This window comes from Rhamphochromis sp. 'chilingali', assembly GCF_963969265.1.
Source record: "Rhamphochromis sp. 'chilingali' genome assembly, chromosome: 18".
Classification (NCBI taxonomy): domain Eukaryota; kingdom Metazoa; phylum Chordata; class Actinopteri; order Cichliformes; family Cichlidae; genus Rhamphochromis; species Rhamphochromis sp. 'chilingali'.
This window is the reverse complement of record NC_137945.1, coordinates 25,310,252-25,336,392: the sequence shown is the minus strand read 5'-3', so window position 1 is coordinate 25,336,392 and position 26,141 is coordinate 25,310,252. Positions and strand designations below refer to the sequence as shown.

Here is a 26,141-nt window from a genome sequence, read left to right as displayed (position 1 = left end):
AGAAAATACAGTTTGAAAAGACTTTCATGCAGTTACTGAACACATTCGGGTTCAGCTACTGCACTGTGTAAACATGAAGATATATTGCATTGTGCTGCCTATAAACTAGGTGACCGGGCCATCATTGATCTTTGGGGTTCTGGATGTTGACTCTGTTCTCAATTTTCAGATGAGACACATCCCGGAAAAGATGAGTCACTTTTGGAAAGATCCTCTCGTGAACTAAATTGAACCAAACTTAGAATTTTTATGCTTTGAGTCATTCGGCAGAAAAGAAACAAAAACATTGAGTATGCAGTGGTTGCCATATGGATACATGGGTAGAGAATGGCTCTTCGTGGACTTTGTTGAAAAACAGTAAAACTTTGTAAGTTTTGTGTCTTTGTTTTGTGACTAATGATCTATTTTTTTCCTTCTCTTTCCACTTCCACTCTTTCCCCCTGCACAGCGAGCGTGGAGAACACCTCCGGAGACACTCCTTCAATGGAGGAATGGGTGATGCTGCAGATTCTCTCCGGCTCTCCTGTCCCAATCCTGGTGCAACCCAGCGAGGTCACCACACTCCGTGGACCCCACTCTCCAAAGACAACCTCAAGTTCCGCCCGGACGGTTACTATAACCAGGAGGAGCCCCTAAACTACTGCAAGTCCTCCGTGGGTCCCCATAAAGGTCTGAGCCCAGGCGTGGGTGGCGGCTGGCCTCCGCGACAGAACTCAGGACCCGTCAGGGCAGGCCAGGGCGTCAGCTACATCCCCTCTAACCGCATGAACAAGACCGGCCAGTACGGGAAGCCGTACCGTCTCTCGCCCAGCTGTCACAGCGGCAGAGGTGGTGAGGTGTTTGTCTCCAAGCTGTACGGCAACGTCCAGATTCCCACAGACCCAGACGCCTACTGCGTGGACCTGGTGAAGAGCGAGAATGGCTACGGAGAATGCTTCGACGGTCACCTGATGCCCGAGATGCCCCCCATAAAGATCGAGCACGACTCTGATTCGGAGAATGGCTGCGACGCGTACGGCCGACCCTGGACGTGCCGCGACCAAGTGCCCGTTGACCGTCGCTATGGTAACGGCCTATATGACCACACCGTTGGCCTGCAGCTGAAATCCGAAGCTGATTATTACGATCCACAGTATTCGCCCTGCCAGCGGGGGAAGGCTGGGATCAGCCCGCCGTACAACAACGGTAACTATCAGAACTATGCAGTGAACAACGGGAACGCCAACGCACGCCTGTTAAAGTGCGACAAAGACCTGGGCAGTAACAATGACTCCAGTCAGTTTAGTCCTCAGAGATTCCCACACTCAGACTCTCTATGCAGCAGCCAATCCGTCAACCTCATGGACTCGCACGTCTACTCACAGGATCCACACAAGGCCTACATGCAGTCTGACTACAACAAGCATGGCACCTACGAGTTCAAAGGTCACAGCCTGATCCATTCGATCAAGCGGGAGCCCATAGACTCGCCGCCGTGGCCTGAGAGCGGCCATGACATGAACCAGTCCATAATGGTCGGCTCCAGGAACGTTATGCCGTGCGTGATGAGCACAGGACACCACAAGTCCAGTCCATATATTTACATGCCGTGAAAGTGACACGTCAACACATCTGCAGATACTTACCCTCTACACAAACACACACACATACATATTCTGTACACGCAAAGAAATCAGTGTGCATTAAAGTACTTTGTCTTATCGTTTTCATACACCAGCATTATAAGAGAAGAGTTATTTTTTAAGGGATTCCCAGGATGTCACATACTTCTTCTGTTTGACGAAGAAGCTCAGGTTCTAGTGTTGTGACAATCAAAGTTAATACGAATCCAGTTTATGCATAGATTCGTTTGTTTGTAAGGATTAAACTTTGTAGCTGGTTCCAAGCACTTTTAGATTTAGCGACGACAAGACTTTTGAAACACAGTTTTATTTTATTTTTTTTAATATGTTGTGGACACCTGACTTTTGTGGAAGAAACAAAGATTTAGCTGTCGAGAAATGTTTTGGTTTTTTTAACCTTGCACACAGGGGACGACTTACGCCTACGCTGGTCTCAAGGGAGATGACGAGTGAGTATGAGAAAAACAGGTGATTTTTGCATGTTTTCATGCTTTTAAATTACTGCCAGGGCAGTTTAAAAAAACAAATAGGGTGAGCAAAGTTAAATTGGTGCCACAAGATAATACTTAAAGCACCGTAAAACACTTGTTCATTCATTCGAGGATATTTTAATGCATGAAAAATCTTCTTTGATGCCCGTTTGTTTTGTGTTCTGAATCGTCTAAAAGCGTAGCTTTCGATGCAACATTGGAAAGTTTTAAAAACTGATCCTTGCTTGCTGCAGAACTGTTCAGAAAACTAGAGACCAATTAATACTGCATAGTGTAAAACATGTCAAACTATCAGTAGAGCCAAAGCTTTAAACTTTAAGCATATTTTTTTTGTATGTTACAATCAGCCAGATTACATAGAAGCAAGCAGGGAATCAAACCTCCAACACAAGCCCTGTGGCGTGTGTCCTGCTGAAGTCTCCATGAGCAAGGCATTGATTGGTACCTTGTGAGTGTGCTGCTTTGCACTGGCTGCTGGGCTTCTTTGTGAAAAAGGATAACGGGAAGATGAAATTCAGAGTGCACAAGATCAAAGTTTAAGAAGGCTGGTAATTCAAAAGTGATACTAACTGAAATCATGATGTAACTGCTGTTTTTTTTAATCGTCAAACAGTAAAATATTTTAATTAAAATCTTTCAAACGTCATCATTTTAGATCATAAAACTCCTGTCGCACCTTCTCTTGGAGGTAATATTGTACAGCATAGGTGAGTGTTCATGACAAGTTCTGCATTTCAGCTCATATACCCCCCCTCCGGGTTATGACGCCTTTCACGTCGTCCTTTCAGCCCCGAAACATTGGACCTTGTGTTCACATCAGTATTTTTGCACTAGTGAATTTTTAAAAAAAGCACCAAATTAAATCAATGTCAGTCTCAGTTTTGTGAAGCTAAGTTGCACTACTGGGAATAGTTCAGTTGAAGTTCAGCCTATCCAGAAAGGTTTTGGAGTCGACACGCACAACTGTACATGGTGTCACTGTTTTGGATTTGTCTTTTTCTCTCTCTCTCTCTTTGTGTGTGTTCATTTCAATAAATGTTTGAGGATTTGTATTTATTGTAAGACGCAAATAATTTAAAAACTACAGTTTTGAAGGCTTTTTTGTTTCTGTTCTACTAACGTAAATAAATATGGCTTGTATATATATATATGTATATATATATATGTATATATATATGTATGTATATATATGTATATATGTATGTATATATATGTATATATATATGTATATATATATATATACATATATATATACATATATATATATATACATATATGTATATATATATATGTATATATATATGTATATATATATGTATATATATATATGTATGTATATATATGTATATATATATGTATGTATATATATGTATGTGCAGTGTCTTCCAATGTTTCTAAGTGTTTTTGCAAATGGGAGTTATCTATTAAAAAATCTTTTCTTTATATGAAAAATTTGTTCCAGGTGGTCATTTTTTTTAGTTACTGCAAGAATAACATTAAATGTCCTAGCTACACTCATCAGACAAACATCATCACAGAGCTAATGTGAAATCATGTACAGTGAGAGGTCATTTTACCAGACTTCATGATTTCCAGCTCTTTCTAGGATCATCAAAACACAAATTCTGCTGTTCAGTTAACATCCTTGTCTTTTTAGCAGCTTTTGAATTTTTCACGCACACCAAATATGGTTTCATCCTTCAGATTTGTCTCTCAATTAATAATAAATATTCAGCAGAACAGGATACAGAGTATCTCTAACCACATGCCCTGTATGATTAATGTGCTGCAAAGTTGGCACGACAACTTGCTTCACACGATCTGGGAAACTTCCCCATTTCTCACCACTGCCTGGGATGAGGGCTAGAGCCAGGGGAATGTTGGCGGTCACCAAAAGGTGGAGGGCAGAAAAAGAGGCAGTGGACATGAGGGGAAAGAGATGTAACCTAAAAGCTGTGGTTAGATCCCGACCCTGTGGGATTCCCAGAAGAGCTGGACTCCAGTCCATCCAGGCAGTTAATTGTATTTACTTGGCACATATGGTTTAAAGTACTCCCTGAACATTTATGCTCATCTACTAAAATTATCATAGGTATTCATTCAGCGTCGCTTCCTTTGAACGTGACTGTAGAAGTGCAGTATGTGGTATTTGGATTTTTTGCTTGTCCAAAAATCAGTCAGATTTAAAGAGTAAATAATAAGTGGCTTGAAGGCCAAACTCAGAATTCAAGTGGTTGCAGATAATGGGACACAACAATTTAGCATCAAGAATGGAGGAAATCCACCAGACAAACAATTGCAGCACTGGAACTAAAAATGAAAGTAATATCAGAAATTACAGAAACTGATACTCCGGAAACAATTAGGCTATTTGGTAAACTGGCCAAAGTCGAACCTTTGGGTCCTGGGACACCGTGGGAACTTTCATGATACGCGCTTCATACTTAAAAGTAAATGTTAGTGTAGACTGTATATAAAAGATGGATGTAAACCACTATGATGGCTGATCACTCCACAATCTGAAGCATCAGTGATAGTATTTTAGAGGTTGTCCGTTAATTAAAATTAATCATGAAATATCAAGACTTTTTAAAATTATATTAGTATGTGCACTTGGCCAGTGGATAAATGTTTTTCTTGGATACTCTTGTTATTGTTTACAAGCTGGTTGCTGCCCAATAGTTTTTAGGATGAGGGGGAAAAAACTTTTCCAGATCAAGCAAACGTCAAACAGAAACAGAATTGAGATTTTGTGCAACAAATACACATACTGGTAAGAAAGAACTAGTTTCTCCCACTGCCAACTACAGTATCGTAATTCCTCCCTCTAATCCCCCCCAGAAGCTTGTGTTTGTTTTACTGTGGGGAGAGTATAGCTTATAGGGAATTACGGGATACACGAGGATCAGCCAGTAGGATGATTTTGAGTGTGTACATACATTTGTGCATGTTTGTGTGCATGCTAGTACATCAAGTAAGCGCCACATAGTCACATCCTATGTTTGCCTGTAAAGCACAAGAAATCCTATTATGATTTCCACCATTATCCACTATGTATTTACAAAAATAAGGTCTAGGGCCAGCATTAAGCTATACCACAGATCCAGAACACTGAATAATGGTTATTCAGTTTGTTTTGTTTCATTATTAGGTTTTTGGAGATAATAAAGATAAAAAAACAGGAAAAAAGTGACCGTAAAGTGACCAATCTAATGATGGCTGCTCCCAGCAGGACAATGTCCATTGACTCAAAGCTCAGATCATATCGAACTGGTTTCTTGAGCATGTCAGTGAGTTCACTGTATCCAAATTGCCTCTACGGTCAAGAGATTTTAATCTGATAAAAGCACCTTTGGGATGTGGTGGAACAGGAGATTCACATCATAGATTTGCAGCCGACAAATATTTGAAGAATGTTTCCAGCAGCTTGTTGAATCTGTGCCATGAAGGCAGTCCTGGAGGCAAAATAGTCTCCCACTCAGTGCTAGTAAGATGCATCTTATAAAGTGTCCAGTGTTGTATGTTTTACTGTATTTGGGAAATAACTCGACATTTTTACATAACTGTGAAAGTGTATAATTAGCAGTCTCCAGAACTAGTATTTCTACATTATAAACTACACTTCCCATAAATTCTTCTAAATAATTGTATTTTGATACTGTCCTATTGAGCAATTACCATGTGTGTGTCAGTACTGATGTGTTTTACACGCACAGTTGTACAGAATGCCTTTCTTCCTCTTGACTTACAAAAGGCAAATTAAGATCCTACTTCCCATTGGTGCTTCACACACAATGTGTTTATGTTTCTAGGAAACTGCATTTGCAACATGTTTTTCATACAAAAGTGCAGGGCCACCTGTGCTAGGTTGTTTTGGCTGTGAGAAAATGAATGCGATTTTTATGTTTTTACTTAGCAGAACTATAGGAACTACAGTGTAGGAGAAAGTGTAAACGCTATTCACAACCCATTGTGATTCATAAATAGTGTGTATGCAGAGTGCCAATAGGTCAATAGCTTTGGCCCCAAAAAGCCTTGTTGGTGACACGGGCTAATGTTTTGGGACTTCCTGTTCAATCTGTTGTCCTTTAATTTTTAATCTTCTTCTTCTTTTTCTAAGAACCTTCCCAAATGGCACTGATGATCATACTCCTCCAAGATGCCTGTGCTCTCACAGCATTTCAAGCAACTGGTTTGATGTTTTCTTCATTCAGTCCTTTATTCCGTCACTGAAGGTTTTTGGTGTTCACAGTTGATGGATGACAGTCAGGGGTCACCTGTGACAGATGAGCATTTATGCTCTTCAAGACCATAATTATCCTCCAATCCATTCTCTTCCATTAATCCAACTGAGGGTCAGAGAAGGGCTGGAGCCTATCCCAGCTACCACAGGTCAAGAGGCAGGGTACACAATCTGAACTGGTCACCAGCCTGTCGCAAGGCTAACACATAGATACAGACAACCACTCACACCTATGGGCAATTTAGAATCACCAGTTAATCCAACCCCACTAACTGCATGCCTTCGAATTGTGGGAGGACACTGGAGTACCTGGAAAGAACCCACATGGAGAACATGCAAACTACACACAGAGAGGCCCCAGACTGGATTCAAACCCAGGACAATCTTGCAGTGAGGTGACTGTGCTGCATAATAATGTTGAAAAAGTCTCAAGTGTCTTTCTCAAGATTGCTTTCCTGTAAATGCATGCTCCCTTTTGCTCTCCACTTTTACTGTACGCAAAGCCTGCTTAAGCATATTACGTCAAAAGTACTGAGGAGGCTTTTACTCACAATACTATTACCACAAAACTCCAGGTAATCTTTGCAGATCATGCACGCACTGCATGTTAAGATATCCACTTGCACTCAGACTGTTGACACTAAATTGTAAATAGAATAATGGAAACAGCCTTAATTAAATAGTTAGAAATACTCTGAACGATAAAGCATTCTGCTCTCGTCTCGCAGGGATCAAACTGCATAACAGGAATCACATTCAGGCATAAAGTCCTCTTCATGACGAGTAACAAGTAACTCGTGACGCAGTGTTTGATACTGCTACAAGATTTCAGTGAGCCATTTGTCTCACTGTAGCTTCATATCAGATGCTGTGACAATGACAGGGAGGAGGAGCGGCTGAGGCTGACTTTAAATGTTTAATATTCACTCGCATGCACGCAACCTTCGATCACGCCATCTGTACAATGCTCGTTCGGTACAGGAAGGGGAAAGGATGAGGACGAGAAAAAAAAGAGAGGGAAGTGAGATAAATTTGAGAGAAGAAAAAACAGAAGTCAATTTGGGAAAAGGGCAAAAAAAAAAAAGGAGTAGTGCTTTAAGGCAACTGTAGTGTAACCAACGTGTTTGACGCTTGCTGACAGCTGATCCGTGAGCCACGGTGTGTGTGTGTGCGTGCAGATCAAAACCTATAATCCTATACCATACAAGGTTGCGTGACCGTTCATACCCTGCTGTTCTCTGCTCCACACACCATTTGGCCTAACTGGTCACTCCCTCTCTTGCTCCATCTTTCTCATACACGTTTAAAAAACACACAGAGATAAAGGCAGATGAACAAATACATGCATACATCCCCCCCAGTGACAATGAGGAGAATTCTTCAGGGTCTGGCACAAACAGGCATCTGCATACACATGCATACACTTCATTAAACACACATATACACATTAGCATATGGGACATAGTCACGCAACCCCCTCAACCTTCCCACTTCTTGCTTCCTGAGCACAATTAACAAATATACAGTGAACGCAGCGCCTTGTTTTCTTTATTTGTCCACATCAGCGCACCAGCAGCAGAACAGTGCTTTCCACCTTTTTTAGACTGTTGTGCCTACAGAGTGCTGTTACCCTTCACTCACCAGACACATCAGGTTCATCTGAACTGGTTTTAGTTTGCCTCCATAGTTCACCAACTATGATGGTATGATGAAACTCTTAAGGGGACAAGTAGCTGTAATTTGGATTGGCTGCCACAAAAAACTGAAATTGTAATATAGGGGAAAAACATATTCGTATTAATTTGTAATCCTAAGAATTTGCAAATAAACCCCTGAATGTGGCCGTCAGTTTTAAAATAAGATGGTTTATGCATGTGCCTGGGGGGCAACTAGCCAGTTGAAAGGTTACTGGGTGCATCCTGGTGATTCAGAAACTAGATATGCAGGCTGCAGCTGACCATGACTCACACGCATGCACATATGCAACACACAACCAAGACCTTATACTCGTACAGAAAAGCAAAGCAATGTGCAAATGTCTAAGGAAAGCCACCGATTTGACCCAACCTGCTGTGTATCTCAAGCATTCATAATGCGAATCCAGTATATTATAATTATTATGCACTTCCACTATCAGTCCCAGGATCAACAGACACGCTCAGAACCAACAGGGCTAAAGTGAATGCTCTAATAATTTCCATGTGAGATTAGAGGGAGAGTACAGTGAGATTATGGAGCCACTGCCAGCTCTGTTTGTTTTAGGTTGTGTTCATGCTCCAGTTGACTGATTAATCTGCGAGGGTTACATAAGGATGTTTGCTCAAGCTGTCCCTTCTGCTTGCAAATGCTCCTGCCTACTGGTCACAGCTGCAAACTGCAGCCAAAGAAGCTGCAAGTCAAACAGCTGCCTTGACAGAAGATTATGCATTAGTGGCCTAGACTGTAAATACTGTGCTTGTCTGTTTTCTTACAGTGTTAATAGTAAACACAGATGAAATCATTAGGTCCGAGACGTAACCAAGGATTTGAAATTACACAACAGCATTCTCAGGAAATTACTTATTTGATTTTATTCATTTGTGAAACTGTAAAAAAATAGACATAAAGACAACAGTGCATTTGTTTACCGTTTCTAACAGTAGAACTATTTAACATATTCTCCCTCAAACCAAGAAACTATCTCCTACCTGTCAGATTAATGTGCAGGTCAGCCTCAATTTACACCGGTCAGGACAAAAAACACGACACAATTTAGGACAGATTTTGCTGGATTTTGTAACGGTAATTCTCCTCGGTGCAATCTAATCCATAGTTCAAGTGCTGAAAGTACCAACAATAATGTCAACATGAAAGTGAGACACTCAGACTGAAGGCTTCTCGATTCCTAGCAGCATACAATTGGATTATTTCTCCCTCTGGAGTTAGAAAATGCCACCCCAGAAAAAATAAAAAAATCCCCGAGGGGTGTGTTAAATACTTAGACCCAGAGCTGTTTATTAAGACTGTTTGTGATCTCTGATCTGCAGCAGGTGTTTTGCCCCATCAGCAAACTTTTGACAAATGACTTGGCCACAGGTGGAGCAGACTTCAAAGTTACCATCCAAAAAAACCTGGGCAACAGTCAGTTTCTGCTACGTGTCATACACTGTGGATTTAAGTGTTTTGACCGGCAGTGGTGAGCATATAATCCAAAGGTTTAACTCAGAAAAACTGAAAATCCACCTAAGCCTTTGTCGCTCAGAAAACGTAGTGTTCTTTGCTAAAGTGATTTAAATTATTAGAGAAAGTAATTAAAGTCTGGGGAGATTAAACTTTGGTCTACATGGATCCACAGTGCATGATCTGAAAGAGCATCCTTTGAAGTTTCAAAGACAAAATTTCTTCCACTTTGAATACATTTGGGTTTTATTCAGCTTTCAGTCTCAGTGGAGTTTTTGTTGGTTTGTAATGAGTTACAATCTGGATCAGAATAAAGCAGTTGACGACCTGGAAGAGCAATCCGGCTAGCCAGATCCATAAGAAGGTGTTGTAGCCTTCAAACTCCAGGAAGTAGGCTGGGCCCAACCAGATGGCCTGTTTAGGGGAGAAAAATATGACAGTTTATTTTAAAAACATTGCCAGATGACTTCAGTTCTATGTATCCTATCACTCGTATAACTTTCAACTCAGCATGATCAAGATCACAATCAAGAAAACAAACTTTAGGGCTCTGAAAACACCGCCAACTAGGAGGTGCTACAAAATAGTGACCACTTGAGGCTAGCTCTAAACATTAGTCAATCCTCTTAGAGCTACATATTAAAACGCACAAGTTTAAGGCAGAAACACAGTTTTCTGCTTTCATTCTGGCACAAAAAAAATCCTTGTAGACAGTTTTACCCTTTGTGAAAACTACAGGTGGGTGAATTTGTACAAGGCTCATCCTATCAAGCCGTTCTGAGGCTTAAAAATTTTATTTCCGTGGCTAGTTGTCAAGCTGTAGCTAACCAAAATTTTGTCTTGCTGTGTAGTTGATTGTAGTGAGTGGTAAGGGACACTAAGTGGTGAGTAAAACTGTAGTATTTTTCTAGTGTGTAAGCACTCGTCAGACGGTATCTGTGTCTGTGCAATGCACCTGTACACTCCATGAATGCACCTTGCTAACCAAGGTGTTAGCTAATAGTGTAACAATCCTCCCTCTTGTACAAATATGGTCACTTCTGGCTACAAAACACTAATATTAGAATTTAAAACACTAAAATTAGAATATTAAACTACTAGTCTGGGATTTTGAATGGAGAGCCCATAGATTCAGTCTATGGTATGAAATCTGATTACATTAACAAATGTATATCTGAATTCATATTTAACTGTAATTTTAAATGTGCTTAACTTAATTACCTGTCCAGCAAACCAGAGGAGCAGTAGTCCCAGCCCTTGTTTTACTGTCAGACTCAGGTTAGGGATGACCAGAGGAAGTAAGCACAGGTACCAGAGGAAGTACTGTGAAAGGATTACAAGAAACATTGTTAAATTTGTAAAGTCTGTGTGTTATGTCTAGGACAGGAGGAACAAAGTGAAATTATGTTAGGTATGTACCTGAGAAGTGCACACTTTGTTGAAGGTAACAAAAATGGCTGTGTGCAGGAAACAGCAGAAGGCCAGGTCTTTGTAATACATCCATGATGTTACCAACAGCAGGGCAAACTGCGGCAGGAATGCTGCCAAGCCTAGCCACTGGCTCCACGTACTCTCTGCAAGGCCGAAAGAAATGTGCTCATTTAAAAAATAAATAAATAAATAAATAAATAAAGCTGTATTTCCCGCTGTACGTTTGCTCAGTATAACACAAAAGACAAAGGAAAATAACTCAACACACCTATAAATCAGATTTAACAAGCATTTTATTGCCTTCAAACTTCATCATTTCGCATGCTACACAATACAGGCGTGAATGGTTGGATGGATAAATACCTGCAGTAAGGTAGAGCATGTAGAAGTATGGAGAGAAGTTGTGTCTGATGTCCCTTCTGGTCAGATGGTACAAATAGGTCTCATAAAGAAACTGCCAACCATACCTGCGTTTGTACGAGAGGACACACGTGTGAGTAAGAGTGTTGGTTCAAATAATGGGTCACAAGAGGCTAGCATTAAGTCAAATCAAAAACAGTACTTAGCATTGTTGAAAGTCATTCCTAAACAACAGTTTATCATCTTCAAAGTAATTTTTATGGCATCTGAATATTAACCATTAATGCTAATTCCAATAGCATTAGTTGTAGTAATAGAACAGTCATTTCTAAATCATGAAAACGGTTTGTGGTGTCCATCTCACATGTAATAGAAGAGTGCTGTGAGTGTAAAGAAGACTCCGCCAGCCACACTTGCAAATAGGAGCAGATCTTGGTTGAAGAAACCAACAAAAACGCCGACAAGCTTCTTGAATCTTGAGACCTTTTTGGCTTCATCTACCCTGATTTCAGCTGTGCGAAGGGTCAGGGCAATGGGCAGAGCATACGTAACAGGGTAGATCTTCATATGAACCGATAAACCATACAGCAGCGCTGCCCAGGTCAGACGCTGAGCTGGAAGAAAACAAAAGGAGCCAATAAACACAGAAGCTGTGAAAACACATGATCAAATTAATGCTGATATATTTAACCCACACCTCTGCGTTCCATGCAGAGCAGAGTCCCCAGCACCAGAGCTGCCAGGATTGACTCAGCATTCCCTCGGCTGGACACGCCCATGGGCAACGGGTTGAGAAGCCACAAAGAAGAAACACAGCGTGCAGTCTGAACATAAACAAGCAAAAATGTATTTTTGTATTTTTATCTGTAAAAAAAAGAAAAAGAAAAAAAATACCCCCCCATAGCTCATCTAATTAAAAAAAAAAAAAAGAGAGCGACATGATGAAAGAGTGCCAGTCACAAACCTCAGCTCTTAGACCTCGCAGGCAGAGGACTTTGTAGATGAGCAGTCCTGACAGCACATCGCATACAATGAAGAGGATCTTTCCAAAAACCATGTTAAGATAGATGTTTGGGGTGAGAAGCCAGGCCAGCAGAGGAGTGTAACGGTAGGTTGACCTGTTGTATGGGGACTCGCCCTGTAAAAGGAATTCCCCACATGAAAATGCTGAATGTGATATTAGGTTAAATAAAGGGGTTATATATGATAACCAGCTAAAACAGCCATTTCATCCAAAAGCCTGACAGAAATTTTGTCTTCTGTTGACGGTTTCATACACCATTTTTAAAGTGCTAGAATAAATATCATATCTTAAACATAGCTTATTTTGTTAACATAGAAATGTAATAAGGACCTCACTACAAAAAATATCCTAACATAAAAATAATATATTTTTATGTTTCACTCTCTGCATCTCTGGAAAGTTAAACAACAACCCCATAAATTGGCTGTATTTGATACAACTCCAACTAACTTCATGTGTTAAATATCCAGGTGTCCAAAACTGTCTGAACTTCACTTAAAAGTCAGGCATTCTCGTTGATGTGTGTGTGTCTTAATATTTTTCTTTTCTCCTTCCACCGATCTTGTGCCATAGAGCTACTCTCTAGCCTAGCTCTGTCGGAGGCTTCTTCCTGTCAAACGGGATTTTTTTCTTCCCACAGTCTCCAAGTGCTTGCTTTGGGGAGTTGTTTGTTTTCTCCCGAATAACTGCGCTTTATACCACATTGAGGGGAATCCTGTTACGATTTGACGTTATAAAAATAAACCTGCATTGAACTGAATATACTAAGCTTTGGTTTGGTGACCTAACAGCTTCAATTCCAGGTAAATCCTAGTTCATAAATTCTCCATTTAGCTCAGTATTAAGTAATGTTACCACCCTTATACAACTGGTGCTTCTCACTATTTTTCATTGTCAGCGTTATATCAGCAGGACATTCAGTTTTGAGACAGTTGTTACCTCAGTAATGAACCTCGCAGCATCTGTGAACACATGGTAGTCAATGTCAGTGTACTTCACCGCCATTGTCCTGTCCTGGTAGTCTCCATAAGCGACCAAAGCCAGTCTTATAACGAAGGAAGCCGTGAAAAGGAAATGCTTTTCAGTGAGTTTAGATATTAGCTTCTCCATCACCAGCCACGGAGTGATTAGCAGGTAGGACTGAGAGCTACGTTGGCTATTTTTCTATGTTTAACGTTACTTCGCGTCCATATCCTTTCTATTTAGTTTACGGACTTATCAAACATTAATACTAGCGAGTATTAATCCCATTTGAATGCCCCAATTTCAAATATGACAACACGGAAGTTATCCGGAAGTGGCATTAGCAAAATTGTCTTCTTCGTATAAATTCTACAAAGGGCTTCAGTGAGCACAGCTAATGCAATAGCACCACCTACTGTGTTGGAGTGGGACTGCTATTTAAAATTGGAAATTATGAAGCTATTTTTAACAGTTATTATTATTATTACTCTCTTTGGCTAAGATAAGTATTATATTGCATTTAAACAAAATGAATAACTTGTTTGAGGATTGAAAGTTACTGCCCAAGGCTTGGCTGATACAACTTTTGTTTCAGTTGGTTACATAGGTAATATTTTTTATTTTTTAACAGAAGTGTAGAAAGTAATCCAGTGGCCAATTCGAAACTGCTTTAAGTCTCCTTTTTTCCTACTGGAACAAAACAATGGCAAAATGCCCCCCCTAAACATTTGAAAGGACTAATATGATGTTAGAGTGACTGACGGTGACAAGTGTAATACCAAAAATTCTACATTAAATGGTTAAACAGCATTAGAAACCCCATCCTATAACACTTGGCTGAACCAGGTAAAGGAAAATGTGAGTAAAAGGCATTTTAAACATGGAGCAGTTGCAAACCACACACACTTTATTCCACATGTAAGTCAAGGGATACATAAAAATGACCTGGACTCAATGCCAGTTCAAGCATTTATGTACGTTTTTATAAATTCTCCAATTATTATATGCATTTTATAATTCCATATAAAATGTATTACACTGTTAAAATTATTATCTTTGGCTAAGCTAAGTATGATATTGCATGTTTTCAGATAAAATGCATAGCACATTTTTTTAACCAAAAAAGGTGCAGCTGATGTACAGCAGGTTAATAGAGGCACATTGTAAACTTTTTCCTAAGGTGTAAGGCATATGATAACAATCTAGTCTTCAAGATAGATAAAATAGGGTATATGACTGCAGCAAACAGGGCCATACGTGCATTACGACATAAATCAAAAGATCAAATTAGGTTAAACAGTGCAAGATGACAGTATTCAGAGAAGAGACACAAACAAGGGGTGAAATTTTTTATAAAAATTACACACCGTCATTTTTAATTCCTCATCCTGGTGGTGTTGATATACAGGCCAGGAACATAGGGTGAGATTAGCATAATGAAACTCTTGAGCAGGAGCTCTCAGCAACAACACCAAATTCGATTTTACACCAGTCATGTTGTAACCTCCCTCCAGCTGAGAAACACCACTCTAAACGCGCTCACACGGGGGAACTGTATCGGCCAGCGAAGAGGATGCTCGAGGAAGGGTTGTGCCTGATGAAGAAGAGGAAGGGGTGGTCGGCGATGAATCTGGCTGGAATCCTGGCGCAGCGCAGCATCATGATAGCAGCGGTGGCAGCGGCAGCCTCCGTTCCCTCCTCGTTGACCTCCACGAAAGCCTTGTGCACGACTTTGGACAGCACCAGGTCATTGGCAGGAGACATGCCTGTCACAAAACAAAGCAAAATAACATATTTGATTTATGTAGAATATGGAGGTGATGGAAATTACGGTGATTTAAGAGAACAGCAGCAGTCCGTTCATGTTTTGGGCTCCCGTTTTATTGTGCGGCATGTTCCAAGAATACTTCATACCAGAGAAGTCACTCTTTTGCATGTCAAAGGCATCCACCATGCCCATGCTGACCAGGACAGTCTTCATGTCGTAATTCTCCTCTAGCTTGAATCGAGGCAGGCCCACCGTGACCTCAATTTCATCCATCATATTGGGATTAGTCCACTCCACAAATTTCTCAAAGGTCAGCTCCTTCTCCAGCTAGAGATGGGGAAAAAATAAAAATAAAAAAAATCATCCACTGTTTATGTATTTCATAGGTTTCATTATCCAAGTGTGCTTGTTATACCTTCTCCAGACCCGTTGTGCCGTCCTCGATATTTTGGGGCAGAAAGACGACCATGCTGAGCTCATTCCCTTTGTAAGGCAACTCGATGATCTGTCGCACAGGTTTCAAACATTAGCGTGAATATATAATAGTGGCTATGCAACTGTTAGACTTAATCATCTTAGTTTATTATAACCTGCTTCCAAAAATGTTAACATGCAATGCCGTGTAATACAATAACTTATACAAAAACAAATCCAGAAAGCTGGGACAGGGGCAACATAGCACTAAAATAACTTGTAGACCATTAAGCTTACAACAGTGTGGTGTTAAAAAGAAAAAAGAAACAAAAACAAAAAAAACAAAACAAAAAAACAACACCATTAAATACTTTTCAAAAGGCACTAAAATCCCTGTGCACAAGAGTCAAGGGTAAAAACAAACAAACAAATTGATGTTGGCGACAATCTTTGGCTCGTCAGATTGCACTATGTTACAAAACTGACATGATTTTGCAAGAAAAACAAGTTCACAGGCTCTGGAAGACTTCAAACCAACGTTGGCAGTAAATACAGTTCATTCCTGCATTTCTGCAAATCCAACTTTATTCTCTACCTTCCTTGGACTGAGGAGAAGTGGAAAACGATTAACCATCTTGTATGTGCAGTTCACAAACCAGCATCCATGATGATGCAGAGAGCATTAGTCCACATGACTTAACCACTAAAGCTGAACCCACCAAGGTTTTGAAACAGCCTGAGCTGCCAACCAGACAACATCACACACACTCTCTCAAATCAAACTATTTTAAATGCTGCCAAGTTAACAGGTGATGGGTTGCCGGCCATACTGACTGATTTACTGCAAATTACCTGACAGTTGACTTCATGGATGAAGGTCAAAGGGAACTTAGACTTTTGGTACATCATCTTCACTGGCTTAGTGTCATTCTGAAATATGAAAAAAATAACATGTGAAACATCACCAGCTGAAATCTTTTACTTTGTCACGAGTGTACTAGTTCAACCTGAAATTGGTGTTGAGTGTATACAGAAGTGTATGAGAGCAACCGCAGTTAGAAGCGAACCTGCTCGAGGAGAAAAAGTGAAGTTTTAAATCATTGGCTTGCAAATAAATAATGTTAAAAATAGTTGTTTCTTTAAGGCTTGTTGAGCTACTCGAGAAATACAAACAGCAGTGAGAGTGTGACTTTCACTCATCAGGTGAAGAGCAAACCACTGCCACTGCCAGCCCACTTCTTCTAGATTTCCAACTGTTTGCTGGCAAGTTAATAATAACAGCTGGAAAGGCTGAGATATAACAAGCCTTGTTCTTGAGTTAGATTTGCTCTCTTTAAGTCATGAGACGGTTTAACATCACTTCATGCAGTTCTAGGATTTTGTCAGCCAGTCGAAGCATAATGACTTTTTATCACTCTGAGCAAAGTCTAATGTGTTTTTTTACTGTGTTTCATCACAGCTAACAGAAATATCTGATCGAGAGGTGCCGCTAAGAATGTGACTGAACACCATGTGATCTTAAAAAAAAAGAAGAAAAAAAAAAAGACCCTTACCACAAACACTGTCAGGATATATTATATATAAAAAATAAAATCAGCAGTATTCATGCAGCTGCTGTATTACCTTGTTGACTCGAAACTGAGCATCTTGTGTTTGATCCTGCTTAAACTGCTTGTTCCAGAGGCCCTTAAAGTAGATGGCATTGACCAACACCAGCCTGGTCATGGGGTCCAAAACACCCTGAGCCAGCAAATCCTTAATTTTACCTGAAGGATACGTTGACACGTGTGAAGCAGCGACACAGACGTATGTAATAAATACTCTACTAACATCTCACAGAAGAACAGTTCTGCAGGACTACTAACCAACACACTAATACTATAAAAGTTTTTTCATTACAACTTCTAACTTCATATCAGTGGAAGGTGGACATGTTTAGTGTGTTACCCACCTTGTGTTGTCTTCTCCACCCAGCTGTTGATGTTGAGCCTGGCAGCATCGAAGCTTTTGATGAAGTCCACGGCCTCCAGCTCAGCATTGTAATGCTTCTTGGTTTTTCCCAAGAAATCCTGAAATCAGTTAATGACACACTTATAAAGTCTGAACACCCAAACAAAATAACCTATTAGCTCTGTGGGATTTTACTGCCTAATCAACTACCTCATTCTTTCCTCCACAGCTTAAAGATTTCTCTCATTCTTTAGGAAAAAAAAACAAGCCACACGAACAGAGACACACACACACACCTCAACAAACTGGTAGGACTGCTCCCCATACAGTCTGTTGGCAACGCTGAGAGAATATGGAGCATCTGACTTGTTGAGCACACTCAGCAACTGCGCAAAGCTGCTGTGGACATCATCCTGACAATCCTTCGTTTTCAGGCACTGTGAACAAAGCAGACAACTGTTCAAAAAACAAAACAAAAAAAAGCACTGGATTCAGAGAAGCCATGACCCAAGCTTAGAGAAGCCTTTCCACAAAGCATTTACAGCACATAAAGACCCACACCATCCCACCACCGTGTTATCATTTATGTGGTCATCTTCAAGTCCAACTGCTTAATAAGAACGAAGTAGAGTGTGTTTTTACATGGTGCACATCCACAGCTAAAGTCACAGACGGCTGTAATGTTGGGTGCTCAATTTGTTAACAGAGTTTTCTCTCTTTATACAAGAGTGATTCTCTGGAATTACACAAACAGGAAATGGAAAAAGTGATGCGCTGTCATAGGTTCAAACTTTGAAGGCTCAAGTGACATTTACAGCATCTGCTAATAAGAGATAAAAAGAAAGAAAACACACAGAAAGAGGTCATAAAAGGACACGGCTATATTCATATGCATTATGTAATGCTGTGGGGTTTGAAGCTGTTGGACTCGCCACATACACATTAAACCTTCAGTAAACATATCACTGCTGCTTTTACCCGACAGTTCAAGACAGCAGCATAAAGGACATCAGCAAAGCAAAAACAGAGTACAAACACAGATGTGAAATGCTCTGTGAAGCTCTAACATCTTTGTTTCCATTGATCCCCTCACCACACGGCACTGTTAGATCAGCTGTTAGTAATATTTCCCCTTTTGTTAGTGTGCAATTCCTGTATTGCTGCTTTGTTACCACCTTCCTCAGATTCGGCAGCGCAGACTGGGCCTGCTGTTGCATGTGCATCTGTCCCGCCGGTGCGTGCTTAGGCTTCTCTGCCTTGGTGAAGCAGAGAACCTAGAAGTGCGATTCCAAGTGCTCACCGTTACGTTCAACGTTTGTTTTTCCATTTTTAAAAAACAAAACAAAACAGTAATTTATGAGCTTGTCCTTAAACTGATGTGTTGGCCGAGTTGTAGACTTCAATCTGATACCTGAACAAGAAATCTTCTAATGAGTCGCTGATAATGTTCAATGAAACACTTTTACACAGTTGTGACAAACCCCTCAGTTGAAAAAACAAAACAAACAATAGAAACAATTATAAACAGTATGACCATAACTTCCCTGCATTCATTTGCTTTAAGCATAAAGAATATTTCCTCTACAGAGGAATTTTTTGAGAACCAAAACATTTTAGCCAGAATCAAAGTATTATCATTTTAAGTAATTACAACATTTTATTTTGTGTTATAAACTCTTACTTAAAATTAAACCAGCAAAATATACAGTCTTTCAAATAAGGTAACAGGCAGCCAACTGTCCTTACAGTAGGTCCCCAGATGCCCCTCTGAGCCAGGCTCATCTTTCTGTGATGGTACAGCTGAGCCAAGCTGACTCAGAGTAATCACACCCAACAGCCGTGTCTGGTTGCACTTAGCACAGTAGTGTATAAAACTGTGCTTGGGAAAACACCGTTTACAGTAAGTCGCTCTTTTAAAATTACTTGTACCAACTCGCAGAGAAATAATGTAAGCCAAAAAACAACAACTGTGTTAGATCTGGATTATTAACATAAGTCATTTTTGACAGCAGTGGATTTACTGCATGACTTTGTGGGGTACATCATTATTTAAACAGGCATCTCGTCATTCCGTAAATGTATGACAGAATTGGTTATGGATTTGTTTCTTACCAATAATTAACTCCAATTTAAGTTATTTGGCCACATGTTTTGAACCAATGAATCCTAACCATGGGTGCTTGTAGCTCGGGAAGTGTCTCTGCTCTGGAAAGGCTGATTGTAGTTAGCTGCTGTGCAAACTAACAAAAAAAAAAAAAAAAAAAAGCAACTTGTTTATAGGAATATTGTTATGTTAAATAACAGACTAGTCAGCCAATGACCAGAGCAGTCTGAGGTGAGTTAAAGTTCCTCAAATATGTATTTATTATTGAAATGATTTGAATAAATACCGATTTAACAGACAGAGTAAACTGGGAACCGCCCAGTTAGACTGTGAAACAGGACACCTTGTATCCATACATAAGCCACAAGCCACTGGCTTATGTATGGCAAGATCATCTCAACACAATCACATCTATCAAGAGAAAAGAAATGTCAGGCAACAGTGTTGGACGAAGAAAACAGGCGGCATAAAACACACAGATTAATGTCCGATATATCATCTGTCATCATAATCATGATAATCTGTCATGATAATCTTCGAGGAAATTCTTCAAAGTTTTTCTTCCACGTAATCTCTAATAAATCCATTATGTTTCAGAGTGTTATCACTACAAATGACTGGATACAGGTGGAGGTTCTTTCCCTCCCATATACACCCACACCCACCAGCATGACTTCACTGGGTGTGACTTGGCTTAAGAAACAGTTCTGTCCTGATGTTCTTACAGAATTACGAAAGTTCAATAACCTACCAAGATAGGCCCAGTAAAGATAACCACTGAACGAGTGAAAGAGTCACGAGTGTCTCACAGTCTGGCCTGTGCAGTTTCACGAGGTTTCACCATCATGTGGATGGTTCTTAACTGGTTCTTTAAGTTCTGCTGGGAGATCTCGGATCCTGACATTTATGTGGATGCTTCTTTGAAAACTACCACCTACTACAGGACACGTTCAGAGGTCTTATGGAGTTCGTTTGTCGATGTTTTGGCTTGGTTTTAATGTTGTGGCTTGTCACTGTATTCAGTCATAATTTAAACTTATTTAAATGCTTCCATTCATCCATTCTCTTCCAATACAGGGTTGCAGGGGTGGGGTGACTGGAGCCTATCCAGTATATTCCAGTATGTGTGAGGCAAAAACATATTTTATTTCATAGATTCAGAATTGTGGGTGGTCTCTAGCTACACCCTGATTGAGTAATCACGCCCACGTATGTGCATTGTTAAACAGGACTGAATTATTGCACTAATGTTGTTTGTTGAGGAGATAAATGACAAGTGTGTGCAAATTCAGGAAACGTCAGTGCTCCCGTGTGTTTCTTACTCACTCCAATCGACTGCAATATTTGTCAAGCGAACGATTGCCCAACAATCGTACAGTCACTGACACTTACTCACAAAATGAAGAATGTGATTGCACTTTGTTTTTCCAGTTGAACTTCTGCCGCAGGCTTTTTTTTTATTTTTATAAATACACCCCACAGAAAGTTTAACTATGCATCAAATCTCAATTACTACTCTTATTAGCCTTGATAGTTATCTTTTAGCTCCTTCCCTGCTTTGACTCTTGGTGCAGCTCAGTTGCAGAAGCCACATCTGTGTGAAAAGTAGCTGTTTACCTACAGCTACACAAGAAAAGAGACAGCTTGCATTAATCTTGCTTTTCTATGTCAACTGCTGTGATCGTTTTCAAGGAATTTCTTCAAACTTTTCGTTCAAGGTACTCTCTAATAAATCCATTATCTTTCAGAGCATTATCATTTCAAATGACCAGATACACGTGGAGGCCCTCTCTCTCCCACACCCACTAGCTTGACTTAGCTGGGTGTGGCTTGACTTCAGGAATCCTTTTGTCACAATCTTCTTAGTGAATGTTAACTTCCATACCAGCTACTCCTGCTGAATATAAGGCCTCTCTGCTGTTTATTTAACCAGATGGGCAGTTCTTTAAAATCCCTCAGTATCTCTTATTTAATTTTTACTCTAACAATACACTGATTGTCAATCTCATGTCTAAAGACCTTTGAAATGCAGGGCATGCTCCACAGCGTGAGCCTTCTTCTCCATAAGGTGCTAAAAGCATAGCTCTAATTTCTATAAACAATGCAAGTTCAAATGCATTTTATGTTTCCACAAATGTGCTTCAGTGCCTGATATGTCTTAGTTAGGGTAGTGTATTACTTCTTCATAGACTGCGTCAAATATTCTTCCAGCCGTTTCCATTTAGTGCCTCAGCTTGGACAAGTGCCTGCTTATGAAATCCAGGCAGCCAGACAAATGGGCATGCCCGCTGCACAAAGGGAACTGATAACCCGTACGGATTACCTGAAGCTTTATTGCCCTTACACTTCCATTTTATGGATCCTGTTCCCCGAGTAACGCAGCACAGGGCTGACCCTCATAAAGGCTGAACAGTACAGATCTTTGTCATTTTTCCTGACACTGAAAGTCAGAGCTTGGTGAGTCACACAGTAGCTTTGGCGGCTTTCAAAAGATCAAATTCGACGCCCTATCATCATGGAGCTTTAATGTTCAACGTTGCTTGAAACGGCCTCTCAGAGCTCTTTAAGTAAATGAAAGGGGTCATTTCAGAAGCCATGGATTTTAACGGTGTTTGGAGGGAAATCCACAAGTGCGTAAAGCAGAAAAGCAATGAAACACATCACAAAATGTAAGCTAACAAGCTTCATAGGGTAGAATTGAACCAGCTTCAACAAGCTGCATACAATCTTCAACAAAGGCAGCTGCACGACTGTACCTCTGACATCTGTGTGGCTGTGTTGCCTCTGGCCCCCAGCATCACCATAGCCAGGGCTGAAGAGATGCTGAACGGGGAGAAAAAGATGTTTCCCGTCTTGTCGTTATTGCTCAGCTCTTTGAGCAAAGTCAGAGAGAAGGCACTGTTTGCCTTGGACAGAGGGGTTGCAGATGCCATTGTTTCTGGTATAAAAAAGAGAGGGCAAAGGTGTTAATTATTGCACTAAAGTAGGATTAATTAAGTGAATTATGGTTCACTTTACCTAAACCCCCAAAACACAACAACAGAAAAGATGTGATTATTGTTTCGGGAATTAGAATGACGTGCATCTTTGGTGGTGTGTATGCAGATTTACCTGCAGACTGCAAATACACCAAGCAACAGTTCAACTTCCACATTTGTCAGTCACATATAAACATCCCTTTTTTTGAGTGCACATGGGGGAAGAAATCTTATATTGCTATCATCGATCATTACTATGATTAAAGTTCTTTACACAGAATTTAAATTCAGTACAGGGACTGCATAATCTGAGCGACTATATAACTTGGATTTTTCCACATATCTGGTTGACGTCATCTGAAATTTATTGTGCTGCATTCAAGTAACACCAACCATCTGCACACCAGATAAAAACAATGCGTCCCATAGTGCACAGCCTGTCACTTACCAACGCGGACTTTTGTCGAGGTCTTCAAGCGATCAGGAGTCTTTCTGTGATGGCAAGCCTTCTGCGTGAAGCATCGCTTTTTATTTACAAATCGGCACGCCCCACGTGAACTTCCGCGTTCTCGAACATCACTGTACGGAAGCCGAATGGAAAAATTCCAGAGAAAAACCACTTCGTCACTTACTGTACAGGAGCAGGGGTAACGCCTGCTGGGAGTTTTAGGTACAATACAATACAATACAATTTTGTATTGTATTGTACCCCTTCAATGCAAGGGGGTGAAACCTTTTTCCAGTTAAAATACTTTAAAGTACAAGTTTAAAGTGAGGTTTAGTCAGTGAGGTACAGCGCATGCGACTTCGAGGAGAAAACGTTTTGCAGGGACTGACGACTAAAGTTCAGAGGCTGGCGCTGTGCGATACTGCAAATTTTAGTGTCGATCCAATACCAAGTAGATATGAGGCCAGTATTCCTTCATTCAATAATAATATTTATTTAGTTAATATTCATTTATTCTTTTAACAAAACTCAGTGGATAACATAGTGAACTTAGAGGACAGAAGCAAACTATCAATCCAATACCAGCATTTTTCTTAATACTATGGACATTTGGAGTGATCTGTCCACCTCTAGCAGAGGCCTGTGCAAGAAGCTGGATTTTGTCTTTTCCAGGCAACTTCAAGGTTAACCCTGGGTTTAGGTGGTTGATTTATTGCCTGCGTATTTCACTATGGTAACTCATTCTGGATCAGCAGGTATACCACCTAATGAACAATCAGTTGTCTGGAAAATAGTGTCACTATTCCTGAAAGATCCTTCAAACATCTGTGTGCAGCGTGGGAGAGTCTTACAATAGCCTCAAGACATTTCTCAGTTCTCTAATGTATAAAAAAAATTTTTTTGTTGCAGACAATTTCATAATTTCATTGTTTTATATTTTCTTACAATCTATATTTGTACTTTCATCCAATTTGCATGTTGACTATTTGAATTCTGTTTTTCTGTACTTTCTCTCAGACTGAGGTAGGACGTGAAAGAATAAAAACTAAAACAATCTTTACAACATTTATGAAATATTCAGTAATAATCAATCAGATATCTTATTCTCTCTTTTTTGGCTTTCTTTCCTTGCTTCACATAAACAAGACTTTATTCATAAAGCAGATCTTATCCAGTCTTAAAGAGCTCACACATTCACACAGTGCTTTTTCCTCTCACACACTCACAAACTGGTGATTTGTCTGTAGCAACTGTGTTGCTTTCAGTCTGTGTTGTATATTTAACCTCTTCATATGTTCTAATATTGTAGCTTTATCTTCTATCCATCCATTTTTTCCCCACTTATTCAATCCAGAGTCGCAGAAGCCCAGCTGTGACAGGGCACACCCTGGATGAGTCACCAATCTGTCACAGGGCTAATACATAAAGGCAGACATCTATTCACACCTACAGGAAATTTAGAATCAACAGTTAATCTAACCCCATGCATGTCTTTGGACCACCAGAAGAAGCCAGAGTACCCAGAGAGAGCATTCAAACTGCATGCAGACTAGATTCAAATCCAGGACCTGTAGTATCAACCACTGCACTACCCTCGTTTTAGCATTCAGTGGAAAATGATCCTTATTGCCTATGTTAGGTTAGGTAAATCCAGATCACATAAAGTTATTCAAGCTAAACTGAACTTGCATCGTAGGCTCTGAAATAGTTTGGACAAGTGACACTACATTAAAACACAGTTATGCAACAAAATTCAAATTTCTGGTACATAAGAAGAGAGATTCTTTGGATTCAAGGCAAGCAATGACAACCAAGAAGAGATGCAAAGGGTGCACAGCGCAGCACAACTAACCTGTTCAACCGCCACAGCCTGCAGTATAATGAATGAAGGCTAAAAATAATAATGCAGTGGTTGCTAATGTGAATCACCCAACATTAACCTAGACGCCCATAAAAGGAAGCCTGTGCAGCATGTCATCCATGCAGCTCACAAAGACTGAACTCTTCCTACTGCAAAGAACAATGTGCAATGTACACGAACACAGTGTACAGTCGAGTCCTAATAGCACTTACATTCTTTAGGTCTATGCCTGTAACACTCTGCCTATTGCCTTCATATTAAATAATTTTAAAAAATATTTCGTCACGTCATTATGTGGGCACAAGTAGAGCTAACATGGGCCGCGAGATTGAGACAAAGGCATTAGAGCCTCTTAATGCGTGTTTTGTTCTGGTGTGGAATTACCAAAAATAGAGAGGGGACTGTCTAACATATGAAACAGGAAAAGACCGCCGTGTAATCATTTATTTCAACAAAGTAACTCTATTCTGAATGCCACCTTTTTAAACGGGAACTGTAATGGAATACAGTTACTCATATTTTGTATTTTAAATACGTAACACCGGTACGTATATTCCGTTACTCCCCAACACTGATCATACACACTACCATCGAGTACTTTGCTGTGATTGAAATACTTGATATTTTGCCTCTAGGAGCTGCACTAGTGTCAGGTGAATAAACCTCTTATTAGTCTGCAAAGAAGTTGTAATTAACAGGAAGCACAGTGTCAAAGTGTCCTGATTTCATTTTGTGTTATGTTTTTCTGCAATTTTTAAAAGTGTATATTTTATTTTTATTGTAACAGATATGCTGAATTTAAATGAAGAGGACGAATTTGTACGGATGTCACAGATGAAAATGTGAAAGCTGTTTTCTGTTTTTTTCTATTTGCTCTTACACAGACTGGTATCATGCTTTCCTTTATTTCCCTCTTCAGAAATATGTTTCATTGTTTCATCGTGTTAATAGATTTTGTCCACATAACTCACTTTGCAGGATGGAAATAACAATGGAAGAATTATTGTTATATTTATTTATTTTTTTTATGCCTGACAAAAAGTTCAAACTTCCAAATTCCTGCATCCTCATCTGTCAGAAAACTATTTCTTTGTTCCCACACTTTGCCTCATGCATTCATTTTCCATGTTGTGGTTCTCAGAGACTTCTTTTGTTTTACTCTTCCATCTAGCTCGAATTGCATTTTCAACAGAGGAAGAGCTCAACAGATGAATGCACACTGTATTACTGTCACTGTATACAATGCATGCTAAAAGAGAACCTGTCAGTCAGGTTTACACCCCCCCCCAAAAAAAAATGTGGGCAGTAAACCGGGATAATGAAAC

The 26,141-nt window shown here is 40.0% G+C and overlaps 3 protein-coding genes across 4 annotated transcripts in view; 1 reads left to right on the top strand and 2 right to left on the bottom strand.

Moving 5' to 3' along the window:
* The window catches only part of LOC308385332 (uncharacterized protein), a 63,957-nt gene extending 60,715 nt beyond the window's left edge, over nucleotides 1-3,242 (top strand). Inside the window, exon 9 of the mRNA XM_080864182.1 lies at nucleotides 449-3,242. Within this exon, the coding sequence (XP_080720308.1) occupies nucleotides 449-1,592 (1,144 nt within the window). The 3' untranslated portion in view covers nucleotides 1,593-3,242. The remainder of the gene's footprint in view (nucleotides 1-448) is intronic.
* Nucleotides 3,243-8,900: 5,658 nt separating this feature from the next.
* On the bottom strand, nucleotides 8,901-13,635 carry pigm (phosphatidylinositol glycan anchor biosynthesis, class M). Its single transcript, XM_080865314.1, has 8 exons — nucleotides 13,270-13,635; nucleotides 12,271-12,444; nucleotides 12,004-12,130; nucleotides 11,671-11,920; nucleotides 11,310-11,413; nucleotides 10,935-11,089; nucleotides 10,737-10,838; nucleotides 8,901-9,929 (listed from the first exon to the last, which is right to left on the bottom strand). The coding sequence occupies exons 1-8, from the start codon at nucleotides 13,438-13,440 to the stop codon at nucleotides 9,762-9,764; spliced, it is 1,251 nt and encodes a 416-aa protein (XP_080721440.1). The 5' UTR covers nucleotides 13,441-13,635; the 3' UTR covers nucleotides 8,901-9,761.
* Nucleotides 13,636-14,172: 537 nt separating this feature from the next.
* LOC308385849 (leukocyte elastase inhibitor-like) lies at nucleotides 14,173-23,076 on the bottom strand. Of its 2 annotated transcripts, XM_080865034.1 has the most exons (10): nucleotides 22,956-23,076; nucleotides 22,286-22,467; nucleotides 18,601-18,699; nucleotides 17,722-17,862; nucleotides 17,427-17,544; nucleotides 17,099-17,241; nucleotides 16,328-16,405; nucleotides 15,477-15,566; nucleotides 15,208-15,388; nucleotides 14,173-15,059 (listed from the first exon to the last, which is right to left on the bottom strand). In XM_080865034.1, the coding sequence occupies exons 2-10, from the start codon at nucleotides 22,460-22,462 to the stop codon at nucleotides 14,833-14,835; spliced, it is 1,254 nt and encodes a 417-aa protein (XP_080721160.1). In that variant the 5' UTR covers nucleotides 22,463-22,467; nucleotides 22,956-23,076; the 3' UTR covers nucleotides 14,173-14,832. The 2 variants fall into 2 exon arrangements, with proteins under 2 accessions (XP_080721160.1, XP_080721161.1); XM_080865035.1 differs by lacking the exon at nucleotides 18,601-18,699.
* Nucleotides 23,077-26,141: the final 3,065 nt, after the last annotated feature.

Bases quoted from the DNA above. Each gene is read 5' to 3' on its own strand.
- pigm (XM_080865314.1), bottom strand. From the start codon at position 13,440: ATGGAGAAGCTAATATCTAAACTCACTGAAAAGCATTTCCTTTTCACG. The intron at 11,414-11,670 runs GTGAGATGGACA...GTACAAACGCAG, and splicing joins ACAGCACTCTTCTATTACAT to GTATGGTTGGCAGTTTCTTT. The intron at 10,839-10,934 runs GTACATACCTAA...ATCCTTTCACAG, and splicing joins ACAAAGTGTGCACTTCTCAG to TACTTCCTCTGGTACCTGTG.
- LOC308385849 (XM_080865034.1), bottom strand. From the start codon at position 22,462: ATGGCATCTGCAACCCCTCTGTCCAAGGCAAACAGTGCCTTCTCTCTG. The intron at 17,242-17,426 runs GTGGGTAACACA...CGTATCCTTCAG, and splicing joins GGTGGAGAAGACAACACAAG to GTAAAATTAAGGATTTGCTG. The intron at 15,389-15,476 runs GTATAACAAGCA...CCCCATCTCTAG, and splicing joins GCACAACGGGTCTGGAGAAG to CTGGAGAAGGAGCTGACCTT.